The 21,618-nt window shown below is 56.9% G+C and overlaps 2 protein-coding genes across 3 annotated transcripts in view; one reads left to right on the top strand and one right to left on the bottom strand.

Annotated features, from left to right (window-relative positions):
• Window positions 1-1,719: 1,719 nt before the first annotated feature.
• On the bottom strand, window positions 1,720-5,231 carry DOK2 (docking protein 2). The gene is made up of 5 exons (XM_032204227.1): window positions 5,169-5,231; window positions 3,613-3,912; window positions 3,069-3,177; window positions 2,583-2,764; window positions 1,720-2,505 (listed from the first exon to the last, which is right to left on the bottom strand). The coding sequence occupies exons 1-5, from the start codon at window positions 5,229-5,231 to the stop codon at window positions 1,720-1,722; spliced, it is 1,440 nt and encodes a 479-aa protein (XP_032060118.1).
• A 2,222-nt stretch (window positions 5,232-7,453) lies between these two features.
• The window catches only part of XPO7 (exportin 7), a 41,673-nt gene continuing 27,508 nt past the window's right edge, over window positions 7,454-21,618 (top strand). For both annotated transcript variants that reach the window (XM_032204097.1, XM_032204096.1), the window contains exons 1-3: window positions 7,454-7,538; window positions 19,392-19,538; window positions 21,050-21,143. In XM_032204097.1, the coding sequence (XP_032059988.1) occupies window positions 7,521-7,538; window positions 19,392-19,538; window positions 21,050-21,143 (259 nt within the window). In that variant the 5' untranslated portion in view covers window positions 7,454-7,520. The remainder of the gene's footprint in view (window positions 7,539-19,391; window positions 19,539-21,049; window positions 21,144-21,618) is intronic.

The following is a 21,618-nucleotide window of genomic DNA, read 5'->3' as shown; positions in this document are numbered from 1 at the left end:
ACCTGCCGGGTGGCGGCGAAGGCGCTCCCAGCACCGCCAGCACCGTGTCCCCATGCAACTCGTCTCACCCCATTCTCCCTGGAGCTGCCCTCTTGCACGAGTTTGGGGTGCAGCACCCCGTCCCCATATGTCCTTTCCAGGGGTCCCTGTGCCCCTTGGGGCTGGGGGCTGTACGCGGAGGTGCCAGGCACGGTGCGGCCAGCTCCCAAAGCAGCGGTGCGAGCGGTGCGCGAAGCCAGCTGCCTCCCCAAACCACCTCCTCTTCCCCTCCCTGTGAACCCTTTAAGAGTGTGCGTGATGGGGAGGTCACAACAGAGCCATCACCCCCCCAGGAGCTCATTTCTGTCCCCATCTCGTTGCCCCTGAACTCCCCGCTCGGGCCAGCAACGCACCAGGAAAGCTGCACGCCGCGGGGCAGCCGGCTGCGGCGAGGTCCTGCTGCTTTTATTAGGAGGATAAATTGCACACGGAGCTGCCGCCGTGAGATAAGCGAGCACAGAGGAAACGGCTGGGGTGGGCAGGGGCAGGTAGGGCCAGCGCCTCTCCTTGGGGCTCGATGTCTCTGCCAAGGGCACCCCTGGGGCTGGAGGTGGCCGGCAGCGGGAGCGGATTGATCCGGGGCAGGGCAGGCTGCAGGGGGGGGGGGCTCATCCTGGTGGTCCTGCTGCACGGGACAGAGAGGAGCCAGCCACGAAAATCACCCTGACCATAAAGCTGAGCGTTTCATCTATAATTCAGAGGAGCAGGAAAGTGGCTCTACGCGAGATAAAACCCGGCTGAGAGAGTGGAAATTTATGCCACCATTGTTTTTTTTTTGCTGAGCTGGGACGCGGCGCGACCTTCGGAGAGGTGCTGAGGGTGGGGGCAGCAGGATGGGGTGCTGAGCGTGACCACGGCCCCGTGCCAGCGAGGGCTGGGCGTGCTGACGTCCCCAAAAAGTGCACAGGAACCTGCACCTGGGGGTGTTTGCAGGGGGAGGGCTGGAACCGTTGCACGGCGGGGGCGCAACATCCAGCGGGGTGCATGGGGATGTGAATCGGGGTGGGGGGCTCTGGAGAGGGCAATATGGGGTGGGGAGGGGGTCCCTGGAGCGTGCAAAGCCACCTAGTTCTTATAGGGTGGGGTGTGTATCCCTGGAGTGTGCAATTTGGGGTGGGGAGGGGGTCCCTGGAGCGTGCAATGCCACCTAGCTCTTATAGGGTGGGGTGTGCACCCCGAGGCTGTGCCCCACCAGCAAGTCCTTATGGTGTGGGTTGTGCACCCCCAGTTTGTGCACGGCCAGCCCCGTGGTGCAGGATGGGCACCCTTCGGTCCATATTTTGCCATCCAGCCCCCACGGTGCAGGACATGCACCCCTGGGACCACCCTTTGCCCCCCACCCCTCGCAGCACCCTCTGCTCATCCCTGCGCCGTGCGCCACCAGCCAGCCCCGGGGCGCACGGGGCCGGGGGGGGGGGGGGGGCGTCCCGAGGTCCTTTCAGGGGAGCAGGGCAGGGTTTGGGGCCCGATGTGCCGGAGCAGGACGCTCCCTTGGAAGCTGCGGGGGGGGGCCGGCAAAACCCCAGCCCCATTTTTTTCCCCGTACCACGGGCGGACACTGCCCTCCAGCGGGCTTCTCCCGGCCGCAGCTGGCCAGATGCGCACGGCTCTCGGGGGTGGGGAGGGACACCCAGCGCTCCCCCGGCCCTCCCCCAGCCCCTGCCCCGGCTCTGCGCCCCCTCACTGCTGGTTCCTCTTCTTGGCAAACTGGAGGACCACGTTGTCGTACTCGGTGTCCCCGAGCCACTCCTTGCCCTGCGCCACGAAAGGTTGCCGGAGCGGGACGGCACGCTTGGGCACGGCGTAGTCGTCCCGCTGCGGGTTGTAGGGGTACTCGTGGCCCGAGGGCTCCTCCGGGGCCGCCTGCAGCCTCCACGCCTCCCCCTTCACCTCCTCGGGCTCGTCGTAGACGGTGTGGGCGCACAGACCCTCGGGCTCGTCGTAGATGTGCTCGGCCTTGGGGACGGAGGCGCGGGGCAGCGGGGGCCGCGCGCTCGCCTCGTGGATGCTGTCGTAGAGCGGGTCCGGAGCCTCCTCGGGGCCACGGAGCACGGCACCGAGCTGCCTGCCCAGCAGGGACTTGGCGATGGTGTCGAAGGGCACGGCGTATTCGGATTCAGCCCCTGCTTTAGCCGGAGCATCCTGCCTCCTGCCCTTCTCCGGCGCCTTGGTGGCACCACCCCGCTGGAGGGAGTTGCAGGGCTCGGCGTAGAGGCACTTGGCGGTGCCGCCGTCGCCACCGGGCTCCTCGTGGCCCTGCGTCCAGTTGGGCACCTTGGTTTGGGCACGTGGCCGCGGGCCATCGTCCCCGGGGACGCCCCAGCGCTGCTCCTCAGCGCCCCGGCCCCGCTGCGCCTCGATGGCCGACTCGATCACCTGGAAGATCTCGTTGCCTTGCCGCGTCTCGAACTCGAAGTTGCCCTCGCCGGAGGCGCAGCGCCGGCCGGCCTCGAAGGAGAAGGTCACCTGCAGAGGGGACGGCATCAGGTCCCCGTGGTGTCCCCACCACCACCTCCAGCCCGCCCTCCCGGTGTCCCCGGTACCTTGTCCCGGCCGAAGCGCCGCAGGAAGCGGTAGGGCCAGCTGTAGAGGATTTCCCCCGCCTGCAGATCCCGCAGCTCCAAGGCTTCCTCCCCGGCTCGCAGGACGAAGCGGCCCCAGAGGCGGCAGCGCTCGGAGGACTCGGTGGCCCTCACCATCACCTCGAACTCCTTCCCCAAGCCAGCTGGGGACAGAGAAGGGCGGCGTTTGCGGGGATCAGACCCCCAAAACGCCCACCCCGAGCCGAGCTGGGGGACGAGGAGGGGGGGAAGCGGTGTCCGGCCGATAAGGGCTGGAGCCCCGCGGGAGGAGCGCGATAGTGTGGCGAAACCCAACCAAACCGCAGGGCAGGAAGAGCGCACAGAGGCTATTTTTGAGGCTATTTTTGCCCCAGGCCTCCCAGCACGGTGCTGCGGGGGCGGCTGCTCGCCCACAAGAAGCAGCCCCGGGTGCCGAAAGCCGCCCCCTCCCCGCTCGCAGGCGCCCACCTTTGTCCCGGGAGCTGTAGAGGGAGTTTTCCTCCATGGAGAACTCGCCCTCGGCGCGCAGCGAGCCCTGCTGCCCGTCCTTCCCCGCCGCCTGCTCCTCCCTGCTCCTCTGCCCAAAAAGAGCCAGGGGTGACCCTCAGCTCCGCCAGCCCCGCGGCAGCTCGGGGTTTCCCCCGGGGATCCAGAATCTCCCACCCCGTGGTTATCAGCCCTATAGGGTCTCCCTCCCCATAGGATCTCCCACCCCATGGTTATCCCACACGTAGGGTCACTTTCCCCATAGGGTCTCTCCTGCCCAGGGTCTCCTTCCCCATAGGGCCTCCCCCCCAGAGGGTCTCCACCCTATAGGATCTCCCTCCCAATAGGGTCTCCCTCCCCATAGGGTCTCCCCCCTATAGGGTCTCCAACCCCATAGTATCTCCCACCCCATGGTTATCCCCCCCAAAGGGTCTCTCCCCATAGGCTCTCCCACCCCATAGTCATCCCCCCCGTACTGTCACCCCCCCGTAAGAGCCCCCCCTGGATTTTTTGGGGCCGCGCTCACCGGGAAGGCGAGCTCGCAGAGCCTCAGCACCCAGCCGGCCGTCTCGGAGCTGTCAGCAGCCAGCAGGTAACGCTTGTCGGTGGTCTCCAGCAGGAAGGGGACGGTGTCTTTGGGGCAGCCCCCGGGGTCCCCGCTCGTCTCGGCCACGTGCACGCAGTCGCTCAGCTTCACCAGCCGCCGGCTGCCCTCGCCCCTCCGCAGTTTTTCGGCCGCCGGCGGCGCCGAGCCCTCGAAGAGCTCCAGGCGGGCGGTGGAGCAGGAGCTTTCCCGGTATAAAACGCCCCAAAATTTCTTCCATTTCTGCCCCCGGGAGAAGCGAGGGAAAGGAGGGAAAGGGCGGCGTTAGCCCAGAGCTGTTTGCGCCCTCCCGGTTGGCGCCCCTTTGGGTTTCTGCCCTCGCCAAAGTGCCCAAGTGGGTCCTCGGGGGGTTAAATAGGGCAAGGGGGGGGGTTAAATTCTGGCACCGAGCACAGGCAGCGGCCTGGGGGGAGCCGTGTGCCCTGCTGCAAAGAGGAACCGCTCAGCATCATCCTGCCTGGGAGGGGGAATGAAGCATGGGGAGCCCCCCACAACGCCATCCCCCTGCCCTGGGGGATCTGTCCTACACCTCCCCAAACCCCACAGCGCCTGAGATCCACGCCGAGAGCCCCCCGGGGGACCGCCAGCTCCTCGTTTATCCCCTGCTCCTAAAAACCCACCCAGCTCAGGAGGAAGTTTCACACCAAAATCAGCGTCGGCTGCAAGGGGAACCTGCGGGGCCCGGCAGGTTCGGCCAGCACCATTTTTTGGGGCGTGTTTGTGGGGTTAAGCCCGGCCTCCCCTCTACCTCTTCTTCCCCATCCTCTGCAGCCGGTGGCTGCTGCCTTGCCGGCGATGTTATCTGCACCCCTGCTCTGCTCTGCTCCTCTCCGCCTGCTCGCAGCACCTCCAGGATGACGAGGACGAAGGCACCGCCACCAATTTGCTCCAAATTGACCCCATTTCCTCGGCACCGCACGGGGGCTGCTGTGCCGCCAGCTCCCCACAAACACCGGGGTGCTTTGGGTGCTCGAGCACGGCCCCGGAGAGCAGGGTTTGCTTCTCCCTCTTCCCTCTTCTTCGTCAAAACCCGGAGCCGCCCAGGAGAATCCTTCCCCTTCTTGCTCAAGAGCGGTGGTGGCCGGGGGTTGCTAAGCCCCGGGGTGTTATCAGCCGGCCGGAGAGGTTGCATCAGTTTGTGCCCGGCTTGCAGAGCTCCCAGGGGGGGCTGGTGGCCCCTTTGCGCCCCATCCCCATCTCTTTGGATCCCCCCCAGCTCGTCCCCGCAGCCCGTGGAGCCGAAGGATGCTCAGGGGGTTGGTGTGGGGAAGGTCCCCCGTCCCCAAATTGCCTTCGTGTGCCCCAAATCGCCCCCAACAGCCCTTCCTCCCAGCCCGGGGGGCACAGCCATGCCCCAAACCCCCCCTGATTCTCCACACCCCGCACGAGAAAAACCCCAAAACCGCACCGCGAGGCCGCTCAACACCAAAACCGACGCACCAGGCCCGTGCCCCCCGACGCCCCCACCCCATCCTCACCTTCCCAAAAGTCTGCTGCAGCTGCAGGTAGAGCGCGCCCTGCTTCACCACCGCCTCCTCCATCCTCCAGCCACGAGCATCCTCCCGCGTTCCCCTCGCACCACCCGGGACCCCCCCAGGACCCCCTTTTTCCTGCGTGGTGGTGCCGGTGGTGTCCCCCCCCGTGCGCCCCTGCCCGCCGGCGGCCACGCCGTGCGCCGCTGTGACGTGCGCTCGGCGGCTTCTGTTTCCTCCCCGTGCTCAGCTCGCGCCCCGGTTTCCTGTGCCGCCGACGTTACCATAAAGGGCAGCCGCCGGAGCAGCTTCGGGGACGGCCCCGAGCGTGTCACCGAGCCGCTGACGGCGTGGGGTGAGGTTTGGGGACGGGCTGCAAGGCGGTGCCGGCGGTCCTGCAGTTCCCCGGCCCCGCGGGAGAAAGGGTTCCCGTGGGAATTGCATCCGTGCCTCAGTTTTGCCGTCTGTAAAATGGGCCCAAAAGCACCTCTGCGCCCCCCAAAGTCAGGCTTTTTTCCCCCAAAAAGCCGGTTGTTTTTTTTTTAACACCTCTGCTGCAGCCAGGGTGGGAAGTGGCTCGGGTTTTGCAGGCTTCTGCTCCCGCTCAGCGGTGTGTGTAGGGGATCCCTTGGTACCTGTAGGAGATCCCTTGGTACGTGTAGGGGATCCCTTGGTACATGCAGAGCACTGCTGCTCTTGGTGCATGCAGGGAATGAACCCTTGGTGCATGCAAAGCACTGGATCCCTTGGTGCATGTAGGGGATCCCTCGGTGCATGCATTGGATCCCTTGGTGCATGCAAAGCACTGGATCCTTTGGTGCATGCTGGGGATCCCTTGGTGCATGCAGAGCACTGGATCCCTTCGTGCATGCAGGGGATCCCCTAGTGTATGCAAAGCACTGGATCCCTCGGTGCTCTCAGGGGATCCCTTGGGGCATGCAGGGGATCCCTCGGTGCATGCAAGGCACCAGATCCCTCGGTGCATGCAAAGGATCCCTCGGTGCATGCAGAGCACTGGATCCCTCAGTGCATGCATGGGATCCCTTGGTGCATACAAAGCACTGGATCCCTTGGTACATGCACTGGATCCCTCGGTGCTCGCAGTGGATCCCTTGATGCCCGCCCCCCCCCGGTGCCTCCCGCCCGGTGCCGCCAGGGGGCGCCCGCGGCCGCCTCCGCCCCGGCCCGCAGCGGGCAGAGCCCGGGGGGTCCCGCTGGGAGCACTGGGAGCACTGGGGTGGGGCGGCGGGGCGGGGCCTGCGCTAACTGGGAGCGCTGGGAGTGCTGGGGGCTGTGGTGCTGGGCCTGCAGGCACGGGGAGCACTGGTGTGGGGCACTGGAGGCACTGGGAAGCACTGGGAGCTCTGGTGTTGGACCCTGCAGGCACTGGGAGCACTGGCACTGGGCTTTGGGGGCACTGGGAGCACTGGGGCTGTGTACTGGTGGCACTGGGAGCACTAGTACTGGGCCCTGGAGGCACTGGGAGCACTGGTGTTGGGTCCTGCGGGCACTGGGAACACTGGTGTTCAACTCTGGGGTCACTGGGAGTACTGGGAGGCACTGCTGCTGGGCCCTGGAGGCACTGGGAAGGACTGGGAGCACTGGTACTGGGCCCTGCAGGCACTGGGAGCACTGGGGCTGTGTACTGGAAAGCACTGGGAGCACTGGTGTTGGGCCCTGTGGGTACTGGGAGCACTGGTGTTCGACTCTGGGGGCACTGGGAGAACTGGGAGCAATGGGAGCTCTGGTGTTGGGCACTGGAAGCACTGAAAGTACTGGTGCTGTGCACTGGGGGCACTGGTATTGGGCCCTACGGGCACTGGGAGCACTGGGGCTGTGTACTGGGAAGCACTGGGAGCACTGGGGCTGTATACTGGGAACTACAGGGAGCTCTGGTGTTGGACCCTACGGGCACTGGTAGCACTGGGGCTGTGTCCTGGGCAGCACTGGGAGCTCTGGTGCTGCGCACTGGGTCTGTGCCCCGCTCATACTGGTGTTACTGGTCCCACTGGTTCCCTCAGGCCGCGCAGGCCGCGTCCCCTTTAACCCCCCCCCCCCCTCCTCTCCGCGCCGTGACGTCACTCCGTCATCAGAGGGGAGGAGGGGGGCGTGGCTTCACTCGGCGCGCGCGCGGCGGGCGGGGCGCGGCCGGGGCGGGGCGCGCATGCGCGGCGGGGCGGGGCGGCGCGCGCATGCGCAGCAGCCCCCGGCGGCGCCGACAAGGAGAGGGGAGGGAGGAGGAGGAGGAGGAGGAGGAGGAGGAAGAAGCAGGGGGCAGGGGCGGGGGGGGGGGAGGAGGAGGAGGAGGAGAAGAAGGCCCGGCGGAGGCGGGGGGGAGCGGAGCATGAATGGCGCAAGATGGCGGACCATGTGCAGGTGAGGGGGGAGGCCCCCGGGGGGCCGCCACGCCTCGGCCCGCCTCGCTCCTGCCAGGCCTCGGGGCCTGCGGCACGGGGCTAGGCCGCGGCGGGGGGAGGGGAGGGGGGAAAGGGGGGGAGGGGGGGGAGGATCGCCTCAGGGTCTCGTCAGGATCCCCTCAGCAACATGCCGGGATCCCCTCAGGATCCTCTCAGCGCCCACCGCCAGGATTCCCTCAATATCCCTCCGAGATCCCATCAGGATCTCCTCATGATCCCCTCAGGATCCCCTCAGGACCCCCCCCAGGATTCTCTCAATATCCCCTCAGGATCCCCTTAGCACCTCGTCAAGATCCCCCCAGGACCCCCCAGGATCCCCTCAACACCCCTCCAGGATTCCCTCAATATCCCGTCAGGATCCCCTCAACACCCTTCCAAGATCCCCTTAGCACCCCCTCAGGATCCCCTCAGCAACCCCCCAGGATCCCCTTAATATCCCATCCAGATCCTCACAGCACCCCCCCAAAATCCCCTTAGCATCTTTTCAGGACCCCCCCCCCAGGACCCCCTCAGCACCCCCTCAGGATCCCGTCAGGTTCCCCTTTGCACCCCTCCAGTACTCCCCCAAGATCCCCAGAAGGATCCCCTCAGGACTCCCCCAGGATCCCCTCAGGACCCTTTAGGATCCCCTTAGCACCCCATTAGCACCCCCCAGCACCCCCTCCCCTCTCCCCAGCCCCATATGGGGGCGGTGGGCACCGTGGTGCGGAGGGGCTCGCTGCGTTACCCCCTATATTTCCCCCCAAATTCCCCTAATTTCCCTCTTTCCCTTTAAAAACCCGCTCTCCTTTTACTAAACCCCCCCAAAACTCATCTGGCTCTCAAAACCCTGCTGCGGGCCTGGCTGAAGCCGCCCTTTGAAAGCCCTGCCTGGCTCTCCGTTAAATATCGGGGTGAGAAACTGGAAGTTTGGGCACCGCCATCGCCGGCTGGCGGCTCCAGGGGGGGGTTAAAATTTAACGGCGGGGGCTCGGGAGATGTTTGGCTCCGAGGGAAAAGTTGTTTGCAGGCCGGGGTCAGGCACCTGCAGCCTGGCACGGTGCCTTCGGCCGGCCGGGCAGAGGTGGAGGGATCACTCGGCGTCGTGGCTGGGGGTGCTGGGAGCGTTTTTTATCCTCTTTTTCTTCTCCCCGCCGCAGGTAAAGGCGCCCAGCAGCAGCTCTGGAGAGCCCTCAGGTAGCTGCCGGCAGCCAGGAGAGCGCTAGGTTGGCTTCAGAACTGCCTCGGGATCGCTGCGTGGCAGGAGGACGTGGGGGTTTTGGTGCTAGGTGCATTTTTGGGGGGAGAAAAGGGCTTTCCGAAGTGGGAAACTCTGCTCGTTTTGGTGTTATTTGAGCTAATTAAACCCAGCGTTCGTTTAGCAGAGCTGGTGTTGAGTTATCCAGCATCACCTGGAGACGTTGCCTCTCGGTGCGAGTAACCCAGGGCTGCTTTTATGGCACGTGCTGTGAGATTTGGGCCTGTTTTAGCAGGAATTGGGGCTTGCAGGTAAATATTACGGGGTTCGGAAGGTTCCTGCAGTCGTTGAGGGCTTTGCTTGGGTTGTGCGTCCAGTCTGGTCCCTAAAAACCCGAGGTTATGTGAAGTTTGAGGGCCCACGGGTGGTGCTGGTGATACCGTGCGATGCCTGCAAAGCTCCTCTTGTAGGGGAGACCACCCGGGGCAGGGGCAGTGAGAATCGGGCAATTTTGGGGGGCTGGGAGCTCCTCCGGCCTGAAATCGCTGCACGTTTCTTGGAGAAACTTGTCCATTTCTCCACGAACTTACCCGACCTTCTTTTCAATGCATATTTCTGTCGGATCCGGGGCTTGCAAGCGTTGCCTAAACTTGTTCACAGCAGAATTAGCTTCACGGGCGAATATGAATCCTGTTCCCCTTTCCCCCTCTGCCTTGGAAACGGATTTATTTCATTTTTTTCTCCTTTTCTTGCCTTTTAGATGCTTTCCAGGCGGTTGCCCTAAGACGGGATGCGCTTATGGGGAGTGAATGCTCCTGTGGGAGAGTGGGTGCTGTAGGGTGGCGATGGGTTCTGTGGCTTTGCGGGTTGAATGTTCCTATTTGTTTGGAGTGTTTTTTTTTTTTAAAAATACGTTTTTGTGGCACTTAAAACTCCTTGCCACCTCTGCGTGGCTGCGTGTGCTGCTGGCTCTCTGACTCCAGGGTGAAATGAAAGGATTTTGGTGCCCGCGAGATGTAAAAGGACAGGTACCCAGCTGGGTGCTCAAATAGACAACTGAGAAATCTGCTATCTTAAAGGAAATCGTGCTTTTTTTTCCCCCTTCTTTACCTGATTCCAGGCTCAGGTCAGGGTGTTCCAAATCCCGGAGATTTTCACCCAGTTTTCCTTTTTTTTTTTTTTTAACGAGCTGACAGCTCGGAGCAGAGCGCTGGGAAACTTCTGCGCTGGGAGCAGCTCTGGGTGCGTGCAGGTGCTGTGCAGGGGCAGGCTGCCACCAGGAGCTCCCTTACAGCCCCCTCACAGCTCCCTCTTGCAGAAGGAACTCTTTGAAAACCCTTAATTTGCCCCAGAAGTGCTCAGGTGGGCGCTCCTGGGTCATTTTCCCCCCTTGCACGCTGCTGACGGACAGAAATCGGGCAGGCCACGTGCGAGCACGGCCACTGGGGGAGGTTTCCCAGGGCTCAGCAAACGCCCTGCTGCTCCCCGGACTTTCTGAGCCTGGATGTTTCACTCCATCCCTAACAGAACCTGCCTTTTTATTCTTTTTTTCCTGGTGTTTCTGCCTTCCAAAGGACATTGTGTTGGCTCAAAGGCAAAATCTAATTTGCCTCTCGACATCCGTAAGGTTGGGCTCGCTCCGGAGGAACCCCTGGAGGCTGAGATGCGTCTTTCCCATCTGATACCAAGCGAGGGCAAGGTTACAGAGGGAAAAGAGTCACGCTGTGGCCTGCTGCCCACCTGCAAATCGCTCAGAATACTTTTTCTTGTGTTTTAGTTCAAGGTTTTAGGCATTGGAGGCGCTGCGAGCTCTCGCCGAGGACTTGTATTTATCTCAGAATAGCCCAAGGGAGTGCTCCGGGCCTGGGGAGGGTAAAGCACTGCTCTGACACTAAAAATAGAGCTGGCAGCGTTTCTTTTGCAATTCAGGCTCTATTTTTTTTTAAACTGTGCACTTTTTTAAGCCCTGCTGCTGCCGGGATGCTCTGCAGAGTGGGATCCTGGCTGGAGCGAGGAGATTTGCGGTAGCAGAAGCCCAGCCCCTGAAGGGAGCCAAACTTGGAACAGAACAACCCCTTTTTGGCTTTGGGGGCTCCAGTTTTTGCTGCCTGCTGGCTGGAACAATTTTGGGAGGACTCCTCGGTGCCAGGTAAGGCTCTGCTCGCTCTCCTGTCGTGGAGCAGCCCACATGGGAGCTGCCTTCTCGGTGCCTTTTTGGGGTGAAATCCCAGCCTTCTTCAAACCCCTGAGAGCCTTCGTTGGGTTCAGGGCAGCGGCCCCGTCTCCTCTCCCTGCTCCAGCCGCCCAGAAGATGGTCCGTGTTCCCTCTGATAGCCAGCACTAATGCAATTAGGGGGGATTTGTTCGTTTTAATCATTTAAGAGATGGCTGGCGGCTCTGTAGCTCAGGAACTTTGGTACTGCTCATAACGCCTGGGCTGGGGGCAGCACGGTTGGTTTTTTGTGAGCCTGGAGGGCTAAAGCAGAGTTTAAAAAGTTGTCCTTTTGCTACTTAAATTGCTGGTGAAAACGTAAATTTGTTTTCCTGCATCTCAGCTGTGGTTTTAAGCAAACGTTTAGGAGCACGTGATGCTTTTCTGGGGGTAGGGCTGTGTGACTTCGCTGCAGGGGGCTGATTTTTGGGAGAGTGACTGGCTCTGGTTGGTGTAAAGTGTTACTGTGGGAGCCAAGTGGGTCCGTGTAAAATCCCAAACGTACCCTGCAACTTCGGGCACCTTCAGAGGCAAATGAGACCCTCAGGATCTGCCACTTGTGGAGTTGGTGGTGCTGGTCACGCTTAGGATGTGTTAATTCAAATAAATTAACAAAAGGCACTGCTGGAGGCTCACCTGGAGCGCTCAGCACCCTGCTGGGGGCTGTTAGCACCGGGATACAGGAGCAGCTCCTCTCCTAAAGCTCTGCTCTCACCCTTTTCCTTCTTTGGGACCATTCCAACAGCTTATAGAGTGTATCAGCACGTCGTGCTGCTTGCTACACCTGGCTAGTTTAAAGAATAAACGTAGAATTGTAGCTGAACTTTGGAAATTAAAGTTTGCAGTTCTCCTTTTAATGTAAATTCAGCAGGAATCCTTCTAGCTGAACTTTGATTTATAAATTTTTACAGTTCTCCCTCTAACATAAATTATCCAGGAATGCTTCTAGCTGAACTTTCAATGTATAAGTTTTTACGGTTCTCCTTTTAACATGCTAAATTATACAGCAAGGCTTAACAGGAACAAGAAAACAAGAAGATATTTATGAGAATGGGAATGGGAAACTCTGTCCTTACCTGCCAGCGTCAAGTAAGCACATTGTTAGTTTGAATAGCAGCCAGATTTGGTTTCTTGTCTGCTTGAAATGCTGAATTCTGTAAAAGGTGGATTTTTTTTCCCCAAAAAGGTGATGTTCTGAAGGTTTCTCTCCCGGTGTGGCAGGTCAGCAGGTAAATCTGTGAGGTTTGTGTCTGTGTAATCAGGCAGGAAGCGGTGGGTCAGTTCTTGATCTCATTCTTGGTCTTATTTCATGCCGATTTGATGCAGCACCCAGAATTACGGTGGGTTTTTAGTGATTGCTTTTTCCTTTAAAGCTGCAGGATTTAAAGTAGCATGGTTCTGGAGTTATTAAAATGATGTAAAAGACACGGGGCGGTGAAGCATCCCCTGGATGTTTCCATGCTGCTCGTTGGCGTCCTGGCTGTGGCTGGAACAGCTCTAGTTGTGGCTCGGCGTGGAGAAGGGGCTTTAGCCCACTGCTGTTGGGCTTTGTCACGCTTTGGGACACAAGAACAGATCAGGAGGGAGAGGGTGATAGATATTTTGGCTTCAGCCAGGCACCTTCGTGGTCTCAGGAGTCCCTTCGAGGTCTCTGCCCCCAAGGGTTGGGGCTCCTGTCCCAGCTGGCGCCGTGTTTCTTGCCCCAGACTACCCAAAACCCCACAAACCCGGTCGCCCCCTGGGTAAGATCACCAGAAAGATTTCTGTTAGCAGAGAAACCTGTCACTTATCCCCTTTATTTGTAACAGGATTGTCAACAGCCCGCGTGTCTCACGCTGCAAGGCCAGTTTATGAAGGGAAAAGCCTCCCCTTTTGCTGCTAAATACCTCCACTTGGGGATCAGCTCCAAATCCTTTCCATCCTTTTTTATCTCCTGCCAGTCAAACGAGCTCTGCACCCACGTACCCTGTGGACTCTGGATCTGCAGGGGATCAGCGTCAGGCCTGTGGTGGCATTTTCTTTCGTGCGTGGTTCCTCGATGCACCTTTTACACGGTTTATTCCTCGTCCTGATGTTCCGATTTAATTGTCCAGCGTGAGCTCAGCAGCACGAGGATGTTCTTTCTGTGTCATCCCAGCGTTTTGTGTTCCCGTTTGGAGCCGCGGTGCCCCGCTATCAGCAGCGTGGTGATTACAGGAGCGATAGTCCAAGGACGTTGCTCTGCAAAGTGCTAATTCGGGTGTTTCTCTTCTAGCCCCAGATAATATCCGTAGCTGCAGCATTACCGTTGGCTTGGAGGCAGCCTGCAGGGCTCGAGTCGTTTTGCTGCTGCTGGATGCTTCGTTTTGGGCAGCCCCCATCCCTTCCTAGGTGAGGGTTTGGGTTACAGCACCAGGGAGCTCTCGTTACGGCCTCAGCAGTGTCAGCAGGGATCACTGCTCTTGTTTTATTTCCTTATTCTTACGTTTTCCCCCAAGAGCCCTCCATTATTGTTTTATTTTCCTGTTTGTTCCACGCCAAGGTGCTTCCCTCCTCCGAAATTCTGTATTCAGGTGAGCAGCGCTGCACAATTCGATGTCATCTTCAGAGATGATGGATATGCGACCGCTTTTCCAGAGGAGTCAGACCTTAAAAACCAGTGTGAGCATCAAATCAGGCTCAGTGCTGCACGTGGAGGGGGAGCCAGGGTGCTCCCTGAACGTTTTTCATTTCGGGAAAGGCAATGAAACCGCTCGGGCAAACGTTATGACAAAAACATTTAGCAACTTGAGGTTAGGAATTGCTTTTATTGCCTTTTTTTTTAGTTTTGAAATTAAATATTACTTGGTCGCGATAAATAAACGTTACGCCTTGTTTCGTGGCAAGCTTCTGCGCAAATTCTGCGCCTGCCTGAGAAGAAGAAACCATTACTTTGTGCTAAAAGTGATGCTGTGCCCGTTGGGACATCCCAAATCTGCTTTGGGGTCCCCGAGGTCGGACCGAAGACCCCCAGGGCTGCGTGGCACGAGGGGCTGCAAACCTGAGGCTTGGCCCTGCTGAGATCCTCTCCTCCCCTGGGTGTTTTTAAGGTGCTCAGCAGGCTTGGGGCTGAGTTCATCCTCCTGCAGTCAGCACAAACACCACGTTTTGTCCTTGTTATCGAGCTCGCCCAGGTGCTGGTGTGAATTCAAAGCGTTTCTCCAGTCGCTCTACAGCATCGTGGAGGAAAATGGCAGGGCTGAATCCCGACAGAAATCCCCTTCCAGCCTGGCTTGAAGACTGTTCATCACGGAGAAAGAAATGAGAGCTCCTTATTGATACCCGGAGAGATTCGGGGAGCTGCCTGGAAGTACCACAGCAATAAATAACTTTCGGAGCCGTGCTGGAGGGGCAGAAGTAAGTTTGCTCTGGCTGTTATTAGGAGGATAAATGGAAACGGGCAATTTATTGCTCCGATTCTCTTAACAAATGAGGGTGATGAGCCATGAGACCTTGATTTTACAGCGATGAGCACTTACCGAGCGCATCGTCCTGGTCCTTGGCAGTTAACAGTTGCATCGCTCAGCTTAAAAGCTTTTTTATTTTTGGTTGAAATACCTGACATTCATCGGGCGACCCGAGGCGTTCTCTGAGCCTCAGTCTCTTCAATCACCGGGGCCCTTTGACTGCTGCGACGCGTCCCTCGTTGCACGGCTGCATTTGTGAAATCCCGGTGCCTCCGAGCCACGTCTTCCTTCTCCTTGTCTCGCCGAGAAGGCAGCGAGGGAGTGGAGAGAGCCAGCTCCTGCCTGCAGCACCAAAACCCAGCGCAGGATCGGACCCCAGGCTTCAGGTTGGAGCAGCCCCTGCCTCTTGTGCAGCTCCATTTAACACCATGTGCGTGTTTCAGGAGTCCACAGGCATATGGCAAGTACAGAAATCCACATTTCTTGGCCTTAAAACCTCCAAAGGAAAGCAGGAATGGATGGTGGCCCCTTCCCACCCCCGGGAGGTGCCAAAACTGGAGGTGGGACCGCGGTGACTCCGCTTCTGCTGCCCGTTGTGGGCTCCTGGTGATGGAGGAGGCAGAGATCTCGTGGCGTGCCCTCTGCTTTCCCAGCAGGTCTGGCTGGGATTCTAACACATGGGGGGGATACAGGAAGGGATGAGTGTGCTGAAAATAACCACGGGGAACATGTTGCAGGATCCCTGGCTCAGCGAGCCGCTAACCAGAAGGCAGGAAGAAGGAACGGCGTGGAAACAAGGTGCGTCGGGAGGATTCCCAGCAGCTTACATCCCTCGGGATAAAAACCACCAGGCAGCAGCGAAGTTTGGGTCGATCTTGCACCTAAAACGGAGCGGTTGGTGTCGGCACCTGCTCGCCTCTCGCTCGCCTCCTCCCCTGAGCCGTCAGGGCTCGCTCCTTTCTCCTTTCTGGCTCTGCCATCTTGAGCGTGCCGAGCACGGCGTGCGGTTCCTCAATTTGCTGAAATGGGAACTGTCAGCGTGGCGAAGGCAAACTCCCGTCAACTAAACCTGCCTCGAGCTCGTTGCAGCCCGTGGATGTAAAGAGCGTTGCTTAAGCAACCGTGTAATACAAGATCAATTCCCCAGCCGGCCCCCAGGGACTCCTTTTAGGTAGCTGTTATTCTCCTCGTGGTATTTATCGTTTTAAAGATGATCACGCGTTGTTTATCTTCACCATGGGGAGAACACGGAGCAGCGCTGAGTTTTATTTGCAGCTTGTAGCATAAATGAGATTGATGGGTTGCTTTGCTTCCACGCTTCGAGCTTCACGGCTACTTTTGGTGGGCAAGAGATCTTAGAAAGGGGGTGCCAGAGAGGGGAAGACTCAATTCTTCCCAGCGTTTGACATTAAAGGAAGCAGCAGCAACATCTTGCAGGGTTCGTAGGTGTTCCTGCTCACCCGGGGAGGAGAACACATGGTGCTGAGCCCGGCGGAGAAGACACCCGGTGGCTCTGGAGGACGCTGGTCTGCAGCAAAACTCATCCTCCGAGCTCCTGCTGCCAGGAGGACAGGGAGTGGAAGCTGTGCTCATCGTTTCTCAGGTTGGCTAGGCTCTGATAACCAGAGCTGGTGGAAAAAATGATGCTTCTGCGTACAAAACCATCACGTTTGGGTAAAATCCTGTGGATTTTGTGTTGTGCTGGTGGAGATCCTGCCCTGGTGGGGCTGCGCTGCAGCCTGGAGGGACGGAGCACAAAGCGAGGGGGTCTCTGTTGGGTGTTTTTGTTTTCTGGTAGGGACACAAACCCGTCTGACTTCCGTTTGCAGCAGCACAAATATTTCATTATAAATAGCCGCGGTAAATTGACCTACAAGGGAAGATTCTCTCTCCTTTATTTTTGGCACCCTGAGTCAGTTGTTTTCTCGACGCAGGTTGGCTAGAGAAACGGATGGTAAAATCATCCCAAACTGCATGTAATGTTAAAAGAGTGGATGTGAAGTTAATAATTGATCTCTGTAAGGTCAGCTGAGAAGGCTGTATGGGAAAAGCCGCCCTGTATGGCAGGAAAAAGTGTCGGGATCCTTTGGGTCTGGACTTGTTCAGCCTGGGTACGGGGTGAAGTTGGAGAGCAGCCCCGATGGCTCTCCTGCTGCCTGGGCACCCCTGGGTGCGAGCACCCGGCTTCCCAGCTGGCTCCTGAAGTCTGCTTGATAAACTTTCCGAGCTGTTCATCTAGAAAAGAGCGAATAACTCGAATTTGGGTTACTTGTGATTGCTTTTAGTGCTTTTTTCTTCTTTTTGCCTCGCCTTTTGGACCCGTAGCAGGGTGCCGGAGCGTTTCTGCGTGCCCCGTGCTCTGCTGTCTCATGCCTTGGTCCTTATCTACAACACACAGGGCTCTTGCCCTGCACAGTCGTTACACTAAATGCCTTTTTTTTTTTTTTATCTTGGCTGGAAGAGAAGGTACAGCCTGGTCTCTGTAGTGAAATAATCCCCACCTCCTTGCTGCCCCGACCGTCTGTGGCGTTTGGGAGCTGGATGCTGGAGCAAAGGTGGCTCGAGTTCTCCCCCCAGGGTGGAGAGGAAGGGGATCGGCTGCTCTCGTCGCTGCAATATTGAAATGTGCTGAAAATGGAGCTTTGCAAACCCAAAATGGGGTGGCCACAGCTCAGTGCCTCTGCCTGTCAGCGGGACGGACAGGAGAAAATCAGCTTCTTGGTGGGACGTCCCCGAGAGGTGTGCCTGAAGGCTGCCGTCAGAGCGCTTTGGTTGGAGTGCAGCGTGTCGTGAGTGCTTGGGGAGTGTTGGAGCACAGCAAATGAAAGAAAAATAAAACGAAATGGCCCTTCACGGCCTCGGAAAATGGGTGAAAGCTCCGCGTTTGGACCCCAGGCCGTCCTTTGAAGCGGCCTCGTAGGCTTTGCTACTTCTCTTCACGAGCCCGAAGATGCTCAGTGCCCTGCAGCTGCGTTTTGGGGGACACCATGAGGAAGAAGCACGAAGCGAGCTGGAGGGACACAGGACGAGTGCCACGGAGCAGCAATCCTCCTCCTGAGCTGCTCGAGGAGTTAAATCAGGGTGGTGTAAAACTCAGTGCAAAAAGCTCTTAAAAAAGAAAAAAAAAAAAAAAAAACACAATTTTCTTTCCTAAGGTGTCAGCTCCGCTCTCGGTTGCTGCTGTTCAGCTGACGCCTCCCTGCGAGCTGTTTGTAAGCCACCAGCTTCCCAGCTCCCTTTCCAGCAGAAAGAGTGGAGTCATCTGTGGGACTTTCCTCTTTTTTTTCAGTTTCTTTGTCCTTTTTTTTTTTTTCAGCAGGGTTAAAACACCACTGAAGGATGCCGTGATGCTTTTCTGGAAGCCTTTAATTGCAGAGGACGCTGCCAGCAGAACGATTTCTGTCCCCCAAACGTGCTCGTTACCTAGGGAAGGTTTTCTAGATTTCACGGGATTTTCTGTGAAAAAGGAGCTGAAATCCTTGGCTTTTGGGGTTTCTCAGAAGCCAACTGGTGCCCGCTGAGCTCGTCTGCGTGGTGCTTGGCACACTCGGCTCTGCTGCACCGCTGAGCACGAGGCTGGGGGCCAAAAATCCATCGCCCTGCTCGCTGCCCTGGGCTGGGAGCCGGTCCCAGTTGTTATCACAGGTTGTGGATCCCTCCAGGAAAAAAAAACAGCCAGGCAGAGATCACCAGAGGGAATGCCTCCTCTGGGACCCGGGGGCGATGTGTGCTTGGTACTGGAGGGCACTGGGGGATACTGGAGGGCACTGGGACCCGCTGCCTTCTGCAGAGATGAGACTGGTGCAGCTGGATTCATCCACCCTGCTTTGCGTGCTCCTAGAAGGATGTGTTTGCAGTCCTTATAACAGATGGAGTTGGGCTTTGTCTAAACAGCCCCTTGAGGCTGTTTTTGCTTTCTGGGGCGGCGTTAACCCCAAAAGAGAGCTCCTGGGCTCCTGTCCAGGCAGTCTCTTTCCCCAGCACTTCTGTTCTTGGGGCACCGATTATTTTTTCGGGAGCAACAGAGCTCACAGGGCACCATTTTCCCTGAAATTACATTTTAAACCCAACAAAACTCTTGAATACAGTGCGAGGTACAGAAACTTCTGCAGAAACTCCCTGCTTGCGTCTCCTCTAACACTCCCTCTTGTCTGACGATCGTCCTGGCAGCAGGGCTGGCTGTGTTTGGAATCCCTTTTTCCAACCAAAGAAGCCCAAAGCACAGGAGTTCGGGTACTCTTGCGATGATCTACCCCTGGAAACCCGGGATGAAAAATACCTGCGTGTTCACCGAGCAGCCAGAACCCCAGGGAGGCTTCGCATCCATCTGCAAAGCCACTTCTTAAACTAGGACACCTCAGGTTCCGCTGGGGGAAACCATCTGCCTGGATCAGGGTTTATGGCGAATATTTTCCAGTGGTTTGAGTGCACAGCAGCCGCCCGGTGGTTTTATTTCCTTCTGACGTGTTCGTGGAGACGCTGCTCGCAGGCATCCGTCCCCTCGTTCATTTATTCTGCTCTGCTTCAGGTCGTTCTGGCGTGTGTGGTGGAGAAGATGGACCGTCAGCTCCTTCCAGCATCCTGGGATGCTGAAATCTGTCACGGTGCCCTGCAGAGGGGATGCAAACCGGGCTCACCAGGGTTTTGCTGCTGTATGAGATTAAAAACGAGATGTGAGGGGGGAATTTCAGGATGCTGAGATGCCCTCGGGCAGGATGAGAGCAATCCCAGGGCACGAGCTCCTTCTCCTAGGGCCAGGCAGTGGTGGGGAGGCGACGAGGTGCTTTGTCCGGCGTAAAAGGTGGCTGTAAAATTCCCAAGCTTCTAATTTAGCAGGTTAAATACATTTCGGAGATCCGGGAGCAAAGTGAGTCAAGTGTTTTCCTTTTCACAAAGGGTAAAATGACACGTGTGCCTACGTGCGTCGAACCTGGGTCAAACTATTGCATAAATAAGCTGTGAAACCTCGCTTCTAATTCCTTTTTCTCTCTGTTCCAGAGCCTAGCCCAGCTAGAGAACCTGTGCAAGCAGCTGTATGAGACCACAGACACTGCGACACGGCTCCAGGCAGAGAAAGCCTTGGTTGAGTTCACCAACAGCCCAGACTGCCTGAGCAAGTGCCAGCTTCTTCTGGAGAGAGGGAGTGTATGTAAAACAACAAAAAAACTGTTCAAAAGGGACCCTGGTGTGTTGGGCACTGGCCCCAGGCGGTGGTATGCAGGGTTTATGTTGCACACCCAGTGCACTTGAGGGGTTTTATCTCTGTTTGTGGGCATCTCTGCCAAAGAAAGTGTTGGATCAGAGAGTAACCAGAATACACCAGCAGCAGGATGCAGGATACACCAGCAGTAAATCCTCCCTAACTTAAAAGCAGAAAGTTTTTCTTCTTTTTAAGTGACTGTTTGATTTTTACTTAGTTCCAGCAGAAATAATTGAATTGCTTTGCCACGAGATCTTTCAAGATTTGATTTTTTTGGCAGAACGTGCGCCCAGCTCTCCTATCGATCAGCTTGTTCACAAAAATAGGAGACGTTAAGCAGCGTGTCGTAAAGAATCAGGCCTCCAGGAGGAGGAGGAGGTGGTGAAGGGAGAGGGAGAAGAGTGACACTTCACAGGCTTGGCAAACTTGTACAAAGCAGAGTTGTTTTTTTTTATTATAAGGAATTCTCTATAAGTTTTTTGGATTTCTTTGGAGTGAAAAATAAATGTGAACTTCAATCAATCTAAAACAAGTGGATTTGAAACTCTTCTGCTGGGAGCTAGCAATTAGTTTACCTGAAGAGAAATGATTTTTTTTAGGAAAGTTTCTAACGTCTGGCTCGCTCCATACCAGGCGGTCCTTGAAAGTGCTGGAATAAATAGATTTCCTGCATCCTGGATGCCGTGCTTTCCACACCACCACATATCACAGAAATTAGCCTGCAAAACCCTTGCCATTTCCCAGGCTGTAACTGGTGGAATCGGCTGCAGCCAGGGGTTTTAGGTGGTTGAATGCCACCGTTTGTGTCCCTGAATTAGGTGCCAGTTCACCAGTCTGTGTGCTGTTCCATAAGAAATACATTTTAACCTGTATTTAGTAATCAGGTGGAAGTCATAAGTGCTTCTTAATGCATAGGATCATACTGCTATGACTCAGAGTGCCAATAGTCTTTTTTTGGGCATGATGTTTTAGCTGACTTCATGCAATTTGACCAGGTTTGCAGTTCTGGGGAACCAGGGCTACCTGAAAGCTGCCAGAATAAAGCCTGCAGGATTTTTGTTTGCAGGGAGGAGTGCTTGTTTTTCCCAATGTTATTCCATTCATATAAATACCCCGTAAGAGGTACTGCCCCACAGTGCAGCAGGTATTGCTCTTGCCTGTCCTGCTTTGTGCTCCTGGAGTTGGTTTTGTTCTGCTCAGGTTCTGCTTCTGCTTGGGTTCAATTCCATTATCTTCCTATCTTAAGCTTTTCCTTTCTTGAGCACTTTCTTCGAGTGTTGTGGTTTACTCTACTGTCTGCAAAAACAGAATAAACACTGTGTAGAGGGTTTAGACTTAAACTAATGTCTTAAACTCGACTTTCCAGCGAGCAGTTAGCTCAACATTCACCACTGCTGCTTGATCTCCTTGTTCTGCAATGTGCAATAAATGACTTCTTGTTTTTTTTTCTCCACAGTCGTCCTACTCCCAGCTCTTGGCAGCTACATGCCTTACGAAGCTCGTGTCACGCACAAACAACCCCTTACCGTTGGAGCAACGAATAGATATTCGTAAGTGCAAGACTTAATTTTTCGTACCAAATGAATGTTAATGATTATTGCACACACTTTCAGCCACAAGTGGGAGGCTTTCTGCAACCTACTGTGCTTTGCAGTGGTTTGGGCATCCCAAGGTATGGAGTGAAAAGAAACATTTTTCTTAGGTGTCATCTTCTGTGTTATTAGCTAGCAGAGCTCAAGGCTGAAGACCTAGAGTTCTTCCAGATGTAAGGGAATGACAACCCTGTGGCTTGTGAATAAATCTTCGTAACGTTTCTTGGGGAAGGTAAAATATGCATGGCGCTCTCCCCTTCTGAGGACATGCTTTCAAAGCTGAAAATCCTTTATGGCTCTCTGAAATATCGTTGAGAGTATTTCCTAAGGGAGCAGTCGGTCTGTCACAGCACTCTTTCCTGGAGAATGACTGATGCTTCCTCTCCTCCAAGGAAGGAGTCTGAATGCCATTCAGACTGCTTTCATTTTTAGA

This window comes from Aythya fuligula, chromosome 27 (assembly GCF_009819795.1).
Source record: "Aythya fuligula isolate bAytFul2 chromosome 27, bAytFul2.pri, whole genome shotgun sequence".
Lineage (NCBI taxonomy): Eukaryota > Metazoa > Chordata > Aves > Anseriformes > Anatidae > Aythya > Aythya fuligula.
This window is presented reverse-complemented; position numbering and strand designations above follow the sequence as displayed.